The sequence below is a fragment of the Poecilia mexicana genome, unplaced genomic scaffold (genome assembly GCF_051168715.1).
Source record: "Poecilia mexicana isolate PSO_F unplaced genomic scaffold, ASM5116871v1 scaffold_6, whole genome shotgun sequence".
Lineage (NCBI taxonomy): Eukaryota > Metazoa > Chordata > Actinopteri > Cyprinodontiformes > Poeciliidae > Poecilia > Poecilia mexicana.
The window spans coordinates 6111763-6124416 of NW_028263375.1; the positions used below are offsets into that span (position 1 = coordinate 6111763).

Sequence of the window (12654 nt, forward strand, 5' to 3'; positions counted from 1 at the left end):
CAACTCTATATCCGGTTAGACCTTATTGTCGCGAGCTTGAAGGTTCTCCGTCCGTCGCTGCTGCCAGAAACAGTCAGCCGCGCTCCGAGGATGATTTCCGCTCACACACTGTTGCGCCTCCCCGGATAATCCACCGCAGGTCAAAATGTCAACTCCAGTTTTCACCCGTCTTTAGACAAAAAGAAGAAGAAGAAGAAGTGACTTAGAGTTTTATGTTTGTTTTCCTTCCTCGTTGGGGGAAATAGTCATAAAAAAGCGGTGAAGTGGAAAACGCCTGAGAAGTTGCTCATCATTCTCTGAGGTGAGTCTGTTTTTATTTCTCTTCGTTGATCTGAGAGCAGGTCGTTTTTAACGCGCATGATGTGTGCGCAAAATGACCTGCAACTAAAGGCGCACTCAGACTGCGGGTTAGAGAGGTGACAGGCGGAAGGATGAGGGGGCAGCTGTGATATGCTGAGGGAAATCTTGCGTGTAGAAACTGGAAAAACGCGATTCTGAGCAACGTTCATAACCTAATGTGAGTTTAGATCAGCAGTCATCTTAGTATGATTGTTGTTTATATCTGAACTCAGCTTGACGTCTGTGTCTCCAAATGCAGCAGGCAGGACATGTAATTAGACCTGATGAGTGTGTGCAGAGGTCACTGTGCCTGGAAGCGGGTAACAACCTGCCCTCTCTCTGGTTTCCCCTTCTGTGTGACTGACAGGAAGTGTGGCTGGGATGAGAGTGTCTTTCCACTGGAGGGATGCTATACAGCTTCATGTTTTCAGAAGACACTAAACTTGGAGAGAATCTCCACATTTTCAGATTTCCCAGCTTCTTTTGACAGCAATGTGATGCACTGAGTCAGATTTGGTCCAGATTCCTCAGTCAAAGCACAAGAAGGAACCAGCAGGTGTGAATAAACGAAACCACTAAAGCTCTGAACAACAAGTGAGTGAGTAGAGCGAGTGAATACCCTGTTATTTTCATCTTCATCATCACAACCTCCAGTGTGACATCACAGGAGTGAGGCAGAGGAGCGCTGGTTGTGACACATTAGTATCTTAGCAACAGACCGCATCCTTTCAGCGTGCCGCCGTGAGAACAAAACCGCCTTCATGGACACAGAGGGAGCTGTTTGTTCAAAAAGCTGCGGCAGAATTCAGTCACTTTTATTTCTCATGAGAGGAACTTTGTTAAGATTCTAGAAAAGCGTTTTTACATTAACTTCTTTGTTTTGGCGGCTGACACCGAATGGTTATGTGTGTTTATGTGGTTGTACCTCTTTAGGACCTTTTCATGACCTTTAGGCCTCATGGGGTCAAAAGCCCGGCCTACTGCGGTGGACCGTCATCTTTTAGTTGAAGGTGTGGATTGACGTCAGGGATACTCAGAAATGTTTTTACACAGAAGAACTGAGACCAATACAGTCATCATAAGTGTGCATGAGTTTTAGTTTCCATTATGTTGGTATGTTTCAATCAAAATGAAATAAACTCTCTCTCATGTTGTCCAGGTTGCCCTCCTGTGACCTCAGATCATGGCCTACACACTGGGCGTGGCAGCAGACGGTCGGACCCGCTCCGTCGGACCGCAGCACTGCGTCACTCGAGTCGAGCTCTCTGTCACTGCGTCCAACCTGCTGGATCGAGACGTAGCCTCCAAATCGGACCCGTTTTGCGTTCTCTTCCACGAAGTGGATGGAAACTGGGTGGAGGTACGTCACCAGGGAAGAGCTGACGGATCTAAGGTTTTACTTTGCAAGGAATTTGTTCTAAATGCATAGACACTTTTCAGATCAGATAAAAAAAAAGTCGAAAAGATCTGAATCAATATTACTAAATCATTTGACTATATAAATAAACAATCAGGATGTGTTTGTTGACCTAAAGGTTTTGATCCAAACACACGAGGATTTGGCCATCTGGCATCAGTCATGGCCTGCTGAGCCCAGGGAAATGTCGCCAGATTCCTTTATTACGATAGAAAACAAGGGTGGAAGATGTGCTTAAGGTGTAAGCACATCTTTCTGCAATTGACCTTAATTGTAATAAAATAATAAATTGGCTAGAGACGTCTGGATTACTGACTACTCAGATTCCTGGATAATTTTACATATAATGTCCTTATTAAAGATTAACTGAACCCCAAACTAACATTTTTTAAAGATAAACCGTATGAATGGGTTCTGTCTTTATGTTGCTGTTCATGTTGTGAAAATTTCTTTTAAATTTGTGAAATTCTGTAATATTTTGCCTAAAACTGTCTCAGTGCTGCCCCCTTTGGGTTGGTAGATGTCTATGTGTCACACAGCCCCGGTTCAGATTTAAAACCATTTCACTCCAACACACGCCCCCTGCTGGTGAGTCAGGAGTTGGAATAATGAGCTGATTGGTGCTTCACGTGTCACCATTCAAGTCTCCAATAACAGAAAAAAGTTGCTAGAGTTTTCGCCAGTTGATTTTTTTGAATACAAAATGCAACTGGCTTTTAAAAGCAAGAGGGGTTTGAGAAGTCGCTAATATGGTGCCAAAGTTGCTAACTTGATCCAGTGTCCTTCTCTGCTTATCCCTACACCTGGCCACGCCCCTTTGCATATATTGGCTCCGCCCACTCGTGGGATTTTTAACAAATTGTCTGGTGGGGGCTATGCTTTCACAGTGGGGTTTAGTTACACTTTGAACTGAAACACTTGACTTAAGCACGGTGACCCTGGTGGTTTGAACATAGATGTTCAAATTTCCTAGTGTATAAATGGGGTAAGGTGAAGGTTTTTGGTGTTTGATGGATTAAACAACACCAGGCAGATGCAATCAATGTGACTTATGTTTAAAAAACTTTATTTATATTAAACAGCAATGAAACCACCATAAAAGCAGACAGCGCTTCATGACGTGCTCCATTTGCAACTGTGAGTTTCTGCAGTTCACGGTTGGAAAAGTAAACTAAACCAACCATGTCAGTAACAAACAGTGAAACCACAGAGTTTCAATATTAGTAAAAAGTGACTCGTCTTTCTGCCATGGGAGTGAATGTAGGTCAGCGAGCCACATAGAGCTGCAGTCACTCATGCAGCCTACAGCTGACTGCAGAGACTTCAGTAACATGGTCAAGTCCTTTTTTATCACCTGCTGCTGTTTATAAGTCCAGCCTGAATGGGAAAGTATTAGTCCTGCTCTCAGAGGTCAGAAATACCAGCTGGAATTTGAGGAAAGTTTCACAAATGCAGCTTAAAACAAAACGGTTCTTATAACTCAAGTTGCTGAGGGGAAACATCCGTTTGCAGAGATGCTGTGAGCCATTCTCCTCAGGCTCTCCACAGATGCTGTTATTTCTATTAATAACCTGTTAGCTGATGGGTTTTCTTTTCTTTCCTTACCTTTTTTCTGAAGTCAATACATCCTGAGCTGAAGAAGCATCAATTGATGCATTAAATTCTCTTTTTTATCTGAAGATTTACAGACACAGAGTCAACAAGAACTCAATATATGGCAAAGTTATGATTATTGCAGTAATGCTTACGCAGTGTGCAAGGATAGTGAGAAACTACAATGACATCAATAAAATCATAAATACTGAGATGACAACAATGAATTTAATGTTTATTTATTATTTATTATGTGGGGTTTATGTTCTCTATTAACCTAAACCAAAAAGATAACAACAGTCTTTAATTATATAGTTTTATGGCAAGTCAGTTATAATGTGGTGTTTAAAAAAAAAAAAACCCCAAAAAAAACCATTGGTACACTTTCATAGAGCCAACTATTATCAATTATTCTATCAATTATTTTGATAATTAATCAAGCAATTAGATTTTTAAAAGTGGTAGGGTTAGGGTTAGTATTTTGGTGCAGTTTTGGGTCAATTACTGCTCTAACAGTGTTGCAGTTTAACCAGCAAATGTTTCAAAGTCTGTAAACTTCAGCTACTGATTAATTGATTAATAAAGTAGCTGACGATTTCTTCAATAATCGATTAATCGCAATTAACCTGATTAATCATTTCAGTGGTACTTGGTGCTGCGTTGCCTACGACTGTGCGCCAGTCAGCAGTTCAACATGGAGATTTCAACTGTCCACGCTATAAATGTCTTCTGTTTTTCTTTTTATATTGTTAAAATCCCAAATGTGAATACCACATTGCACCAGTTTAGGTACGGTGTGTGCGCGTGTGTGTGTGTCTGTGTGGGCTGCAGCTTCAAGGCACCTCTGCAGCAAACAGCTGGTCAACAGGGCAATCTGATTTTTGGGAATGCATGTGTGTGTGTAGGCGTGTGCCTTGGGTTGCAGCGCGCTGTCGGTCAGCGGGGCATGTGGCTCCAATGCGAAATTGCCAACGGTTACCAAGGCAACACCGAGGGAAACAAAAAGCTTAGCGCTCCTGTAGTGAGGGCGCGATGGAGGAGGCGAAGCGGGGCCCGCGCCTTTTCTCGGGTTTTATCCGCAGCTCGCCGTTTCTCTCACACTCGCAGCTTTCTCACCTTCTCCGGCTGCCTCCTGTTCGCTTTGTTTTCCTCCCATCGCCTTCCCAAATCCCGTCACCTCTCTATGCCTCATTCTGTCTTCGTTTTGCGTCTATATCCGTCTGCGATAGGAGATAGAGGCACGAGAAGCAGCTGGGTAAACCGAGGGGGAAAAAGTGTGACAAGAGAGGGAGAGAAAACCGGGCGACAAGGCGGGTAAGGGGGAAGGAGACAGCGGGGGTGAAAGACGGAGAGGTGACAACATGAATTAAGATGAAGGTGACAGTAAGTGAGCGAACTGAGCTTGATGGTAACTTGGAGGAAATATTCATCTAAGTTATGCAAATGACAAAACACCCAGTTAACAGTCTGCTCGAGCAATTTCCTAAATCCTGTGATCTTTTTTCTCCTCTCCAAACTCCAAATCCTAATGCTAATCTGCACACGTGTTATGAGCACAGATATAAGCTTGTAACACTGCAAGTGAGAACTCGCATGCAGTGGGATGTTCTGTCACTGAGGTTTAAATCACACATTCACCAGACTGCAAAGTGCACCTTATGGAGCCTGGAGTCTTTATTTGGTGGTTCTGTTAACTTTAACTTCTTTAAACCTTTCTGCACCGCGATGCAGATTGAAGAAAGTTTCTTCTTTCTTCCACCACCGTGTTGGAAATAAATCAGTCTGAGTCAGAATGATGTCACTCCACATTTCGTCTATTTAAATGACAGCCTGTGACTGAAACCAAATTGGGTTTGTCCACCAGAGAGCACAAGGTGTCCCACTCAGCATAAGTAGGTCACAGTTCAGGGATCTACATCAAAATCTTCTGACCGAAATGAAACGGAAACAAAAAGAGATTTTGGTGACGCTTTATGTGAGGGGTTGAGCAAAATACTGACATAACAGCTGTCATAAAAATGAATGTTTATGGCATGATGTCATGAGGTGTCATTTGATAAATAAATACTCTTTTAATAGATTTGTAATGCAAGTTTTAATGTAACTTTGCAATAAAAGTGTAATTTTTACAGAATAATTTGTATATTTATGACAACATTCATGAAGATTCCTTCATGTTCATAACATGAACAGCCATTCAGATAAAGTGTTACTGAGGTTTTGATGGTGAAGTGGAAAAGCTGTCCTGGCTACAGACTCAAGAAGTGAAACAATCCTCTTGATGTTTTTTGTAACTGTTTTTCATTCACTATTTGTTTTATTTTTGCTCCACATTCATGATGCGTTTGAGTAAATATTAGTGCCCTTCAGCTCCTCTGCATCACTGGTTCTGGTGTCTCTCATCTTTAACTTGAAAATGACTTGAAAAAGTCATTTTTAATGAGGATAGTGAAGCGATGAGAGTTCAGCTTTCCTGCCTGCTATGCTTGTTTTAGTTCTGGCATCTGCAGATTGATTATGTTGGTCAAACGGTAAATATATTATTATTTGATGCCATAAACTTCATGTGAGTTGACTACATTTTAGCTCATTTTATTTTCTTAGTTATGCCTGTAGGTGTCCAAAGTGCGGTCTGGGGGCCATATGCGACCCCGGGGCTGATTCCGTCTGGCCCACAGATGGAGACTTTTTTTCATTTAATTAGAGGAAAAATACCACAAATTAAAATTTTCTATAATGGAAAATATTCAGTACAACACAAAGCATTTGTCTTTTAACAACCAACTTTTTTCTTTTTTTTCTTTTCTAATTTCTAATGTTCATGTTTAGTTTTTGTTGCAGATTGAAGCGCCCAGAGTAATCACACCCATCCCTCCTCTGTTTGTCTGCTTGTAGCTCATAGTCGTCACACCGTATTTTTGTTTGTTTTTGCTCCAGAGCAGAATTCCTGCGTCCGCATGTGTTTATGTGTTTTCCAGTCTTTGGTTGTGTCATATCATAGTAAACATAAGCAGATGAAAGATGAGGTTGACATGAGGACAAAATGCTGCGAGGTTCTGATTCAGCTGCGTAGCCTGGTGAGCCGGGTTCAGATCCGCCGTGACTCAAATCTAAGATGCACACTGGAGCCGCCGGGCGTCCATGAAGTCCTGGTAATTTACCTCTTTAAGCCGTGAAGCGCAGCCGTTCTCCTCCGCTCTTCATCATCGATGCTCCTCTTGGGCTTCCGTAGTTCAGAGTGATGTCAGCACGCCCTGGGCGGCCATCTTGTTTGACAATTTATGTAAATTCCACAATGAAATATAAAGGTCATGCTAAGATTTTCTTTAAAATGAAAATAATCATGATGTCACAAGAATACAGACGAGAATAACGTATTAATTTTACCAGAATAATGTTGTGATATTTTGAGAATGAAATAGAAATTTAATGAGAATAACATGAAAAATACCAAACAAAAAAATAGTTAAGATTTTTCCTCATTAAAACATCTTTATTCTTGTAATTTCCTGTTAATATAATGACTTTATTCTTATAATTAAACAAATATTCTCATAGTCTGGCCCTACTGCTCCACCATGCAACTCTTGGAAGGGATATTTAAAATCAAAACCACTTTTTGAAAATATTTACTGTCATTTACGATTTTTTTTTTAGAAAAGAAAGCAAATAAAAATTGATTAAAATTGGATCTGGTATAAGATCAAATCTGAGAGTGAAGATTTATTTTCTAAGGTGATTGTTGATGTTTTCCACATTGTCATTCTAAGAAAACACTTTTTTATTGATATTTTCACACTGATAAGAAACCAGTAATCAAAGTATTTGATCAGCACCACTGCTTTTCCTGTTTTAAGTATTTTTTTGCTTAACAAATAAAAACCTTCAATCTGTTACATTTTTGTTCACTCGAGGTTTAACTTTAGAATCTGATTAAAACTGGATGATACAAAATGAAACCCTGAGAGAAAACAGTTTATTTTTAACACAATCTACTTGGCATCAGTTGTAACTAAAGAGACATTAATGAAGTAAGACATGTGACGATGTAAAGCGTTTTGCTGCAGCACACACACAGATGTAATTCATTCACAAGACTCTGATGCTTCACAGATGTCATCTCTGCTACATCAGTGCATCAAACTGCTGCTTCTGCTTGCCGTAGTTCAGAAGTGGCGACAGGCTAAACATGCACTGACCTCATCTAACGGTGGATAAACAGGCTGTGAGTCAGAAGTGGAGTCACAGTAAGAATACGACTCCTGTTGTCCTGTTAGAGACTCCCACACGCACTGGGGTGTCTGCGTCCGTCTGGGCTGGTTTTGTTTGCTATAATTAGACAAAAAGTGACTCCACCGAGCTAACTGAGCTCTTTTAATTAAGAGTTAACATCAGAAGATAAGGGGCAAATGGAAGTTTGCTATCTTCTATATAAATATAGTCTAAATCTAAAGTTAGCTCTTTAATTTAGTCCTGTGAATCTGCACAAAACAGTCTAATATAGGAGGAATATTTATTGACCTTGACTTAAACTCATTATGTCATCAAATGTTCTCCCATTTTAGCTGAAATGGTTGATCGGATTAATAGTGAGGAATAGATTTAAGATAAAAACAATCTTCGCCTGTAAAAATGTTCTAACTCCTCAAGTGGCAGTTTTAGCTTCACCTGGTTGAAAATAAAATCTCATTAAGCACTTTTTGCTATCTAGTTCGTTCTCATCCTTAAAAAAGCAGAGTTTGAACAAAGGATGAAATAACTTGTTTGTTTTATTCCTTTGGTTCTGCTCTTCCAGCTGGGACGGACTGAGACGGCCGTGAACAACCTGAATCCGGTGTTTGGGGTGAAGTTCCAGGTGGACTATCACTTCGAAGAGATCCAGAAGCTTCGCTTCGCCATGTTCGATGAAGACAAGTGTGCCACACAGCTTTACGAACACGACTTCCTGGGAGAGTTCATCTGCACACTGGGAGTGGTACTGCATGACTTTCTGCTACATGTTGAACTCAGCAACTAGTGCAGGAAACTGCACCAAGTGATTAGTTTCAGGATAGAGTGAGAAGGAAACTGCAACAAAATACCCTGAAATTAAAATCCGGGTTTATTTTATTGAGATGCAGATGATGGTTTCTTTTTAATTCTTTTCTAGATTGTGTCCAATAAGAAACTTCACAGACCGCTGATATTAGCCAATGGGAAGCCAGCTGGAAAAGGTTCTGTCACGGTAAGAATAATTACAGTTTAATGCAGTTAATCCAACTCCTGTCCGTTTGCCCAGAAAGTCCGGTTCGTTAGGGGAGCTGTGAATGCGTAATGGCAACAATAAAAGTGAACTCTGGTCCACCTAAAAACCTCGGCCTGGGTTCGGTTCAAGTGAACTCTGGTGAGGTTTTGAATGCATATGTCAACGACAAGCAGACTGGAGACCACTCCAAAAGCAGGAAGTGGACTACAGTGCAGGGCATTCTGGGTAAACAACCAAAATAAACACTAGCGCTGGTGGGCGAAATGAGAAATCCTCCAATAGCTGAAATTTCACGCTTCTCCATTTTTGTTTATATTTGTGAAGAAGGAAGCTGTGTTCAGCGTCTTCTTCTGAGGTTTTTGTGCTGTTTCTGTCAGCAGTTCATTGTGCAGCGCCCCCACAGGCGAGGAGGGGAACAGGTTGATCTAAGGGTCTGGTTTGTTTGACACAGTTCAGTGTGAAAGTGAACCGAAGCAGCTGAAAATGTAACAAATGTTGTGATTTTGGTTCGCAATCTACTGCAGGTGTGAAAAGCAAATGTTTTTGTATTACAATACTCCCATTTTAAAATAAATCCTTGCTGCATAAAGGTGAATAAAATGATGCGTTTGAATTAAACTGTAAGCCACGCTGCTCACTTTTAAACATGCCTGCATTAGCTGACTGTGTGTATCCTCACTTCACTTCCACTAGAAAACCTTCTCTTCTCTGCTAACATATTTAGTTTCTTCTTGCTGAAACTAAAATGCAAGACGAAACTAAATGGAGAAGTATTGACACTCACAGCTCAACTCTGAGACTCAAACACGGAATTGGCTCTGAACAAATCAATAGTTCATCCTGTTCAGTTTCCACTAAGTTAAACTTTCCTGCAATCATATATGGATGTGCAGAAGACTCTAGATCTGACTACTGGACCTGATAAGAAATGTACATATCCTCAGGGGATGTAGCCTATATATTTTACGTCTACAGTAAAAATAAGTAAGAAAGTACTTGTATTTATTTATTTTTATATTTGTAGGGTTATATTCTTCTCTAAGGTATAATAACATAGTGAAATATCCACTGTGTAAGTTTCTTTACATTTAAACAAGGATTTAAATTTTGGAAAAGCTTTGTGTTGTTTTCTAACCTAACTCTACTTTAGCCTTCTCTTATGTTCTCTAACCAACATCTGAATCCAGAGATTAAAAGAAAAACATTTACAAAATGGAATTGTGCTTACAAATAATGCGACTACTGAAGAAAACCATTTACACTGAATTTCATTCAGGAGTATCAAGAAGTGAAAGAGGGGGTGAAAACAATTGTTCTCCACACTTTTCAGAATTTTAGTTGTAAACAGTTTGAGAACCATGGAACATTTTTGTTTACAATTATGCACGTCTTTATGTTGGTTCATTATATAAAAAGCAGCAAAACATGTTGTAGTTTGAATCCCAACATGGAAAAATAACTTTAAATAGTTCATATTTTATTTTTTCTTATAGTTTTTAACTCGTATTGTAAAGCACAATTGTTTGGTTTACTTTTTCACGGAAATATTTTAAAAAAAATGGAGAAAAATATTGGCACTTCTGGTTTTCCGTAGAATCAAACATGGTCAGGCTGTTTTTTATGGTAAAGCTGCTGTTTTACTGTAATGGTGGATGATTTTTAACTCAGCTCTTCTCAGTTGTTTGTGTTTGTGTTATATCTGGTGTCATTCTGTGCCTTTACTTCAGATAACAGCGCAGGAGCTGTCTGACAACAGAATCATCACTTTGACCCTGAGTGGGCGTAAACTGGATAAGAAGGTAGGCGGTCAGAGCACACACACACACACACACACACACACACACACGCACACACACACCCACACACACACACACACACACACACACACACACACACACACACCCCTACACACACACACACACACATACACCCCCCCCCCCCCCACACACACACACACATGGGCACATGCAGAAAGTCAGGATGCAAACACAAACATGTGAATCTACTCAGCCTCTGCATACTAATTCAGAAACAGAGCCCACACAGAAAATGTTTTAACCACCTTCTTCTTTAAAAATGTGAAAATGCGGGTGGAATAAAAATAACTGTTTTTAAAAAATGTGTAAAGAATGCAGGATGCATTGTTTTTGCCACTTGTGTGAAAAAGGAAAATAGTCTAACAATGGCTCTGCTGAGCAGAACCATTTAAACATTCTGGTTAAACATGACTCATTCATTGTGTTTTTTCCTGTGTTTTTTTTGCCACATTTGATTGCATTCACAGCTTCTCTCTTTGCTTCTATCTATCAGTAAAATGAAGCTGCTTGAATTGAGCAGAATTTAAACAGAGTGGAGCAGCTGCTGAGCTGTTTTCAGCTCATCCGGGCGCGTACCTGCTGTGCACCCTCCTGTTAAATCACCAGGATGCATTAAAAACAGTAATTGCTGCTGCTGAAATGCCTTTTTGGCGAAGGCGGTGTTTAAATTATCATAAAATTCCAGCTGAGGCTATTATGAGAAATTAAGGGTAAGGAAGAATGAAGTGAAATAAAGTTTATCACTTTTTTAATTGTGCTCTCTGTAGGATTTCTTTGGTAAATCAGATCCCTACCTGGAGTTTCACAAACAGGGGGAAGATGGTAAATGGATGCTGGTGCACAGGACAGAGGTTAGTCATTACTGTAAATTAAATCATCTAATCTATTCAACTATTGCCAGTTGCAAAAATAAAAAAACTTGGTGAAATTGTGCAAACTCTGCTCTTGATTCTGCCAAAACGTGCACAGAATTATGAAAAGAGACGACCCAGCTCTAAGTGCTCTTAGCTGGATAAATTCTGCACATGCATTTGCAAAGTGGGTTTGTTCTGCAAGAGCAAGAAACAGAGCAAAGTTTAGCAGCAAATTTTGACTCCTAACTGAAGCGTCATTAGGCGTTCATGTTAATTTAAAAAGGGACACATTCACAGTGGCTCATGTATCAAACATGAGGAAAAAGTTCATTTTTACGCTCATTTTGGGATTTAGTGACTCTTAAATGAGACGAGGAACTTCTTCTCTTCTGATCATTTTTGCGCTCAAATCAAATAAAAGCTGCACAGACGAGTTTGTTGATGGGACTGAACTTTACTCTGATTTCTTTATTTAAATAACTTGATTGATGAGTTTGATTGGCTGTTTAGAAGCAGTGATGCCTTCAGTGACAGAATGTTTGTTCTTCTGACTCCCATTTTGTTTTGTTGTTTTAGTTATAACAGGTAAAGCCTGTGGTTGTTAGGCTGAATATTGTTTTCTACTCATCTGTTGTTGCACAGATGTGAAATCTGATTTTAAATCTTTTTTTTACTATAAAACTTTTCTTCTGAACTTGAAATGCTACATCATTTTTTATTTCTTTAGAGAATCATTCCTGGCAGTAAGAAATTTTATCCTGACTTGTGTCTTAATTTCTTTTAACAGTTATTATAAAGTCATGTTTATGTGCTTCTCTGTGGTTCCAGCTGTAGATTTGCTGCTGTCGGGTTGAATAATGCCGTTTCTGTGACTTCAGGTGATAAAGAACACGTTAGACCCGGTGTGGAAGCCCTTCACTGTGCCTCTCATTTCTCTGTGCAATGGAGATGTGGAGAGAAACATTAAGGTTGGTCCTTCTCTCACTGAAAACCAACGTTTTGGTCATTTCTGCTGTTAAAAAAAAATGAAGCGTTGAATGAGGTAGTGAATCTCTTGGAGCTTGGTGAAGCAGTTTGTTCTTGTGTGGAGTAGAAAACGAAGACAAACCGTCTGATCCGCTGCGTTCTGCTCGCTGACAGGTCCTGTGTTATGATTACGATAATGATGGCGGCCATGACTTCATCGGAGAGTTTCAGACCACAGTTTCCAAGATGAGCGAAGCGCAGAACTCAGTGGAGGTAAAAACCGACGCTACTGTTGGTGCGTTTGTGCCGCTTGTGTTTCAGTGTCTCTAAAATCTGTTTGGTTTTACTTCTACTTTCTGAACCCTTCGTGATCCTGACAGCTTACAATTCTGAGCGATTGTTTAAATTATTTCATTACTTTTC

At 40.0% G+C, this 12654-nt stretch overlaps 1 protein-coding gene across 1 annotated transcript in view; it reads left to right on the forward strand.

Annotated features, from left to right (window-relative positions):
* Positions 1–12654, forward strand: part of cpne2 (copine II) — a 37367-nt gene continuing 24713 nt past the window's right edge. Inside the window, exons 1-8 of the mRNA XM_014968393.2 lie at positions 1–301; positions 1499–1699; positions 8145–8324; positions 8499–8573; positions 10322–10393; positions 11179–11262; positions 12144–12233; positions 12406–12504. Of these exons, the coding sequence (XP_014823879.1) occupies positions 1523–1699; positions 8145–8324; positions 8499–8573; positions 10322–10393; positions 11179–11262; positions 12144–12233; positions 12406–12504 (777 nt within the window). The 5' untranslated portion in view covers positions 1–301; positions 1499–1522. The remainder of the gene's footprint in view (positions 302–1498; positions 1700–8144; positions 8325–8498; positions 8574–10321; positions 10394–11178; positions 11263–12143; positions 12234–12405; positions 12505–12654) is intronic.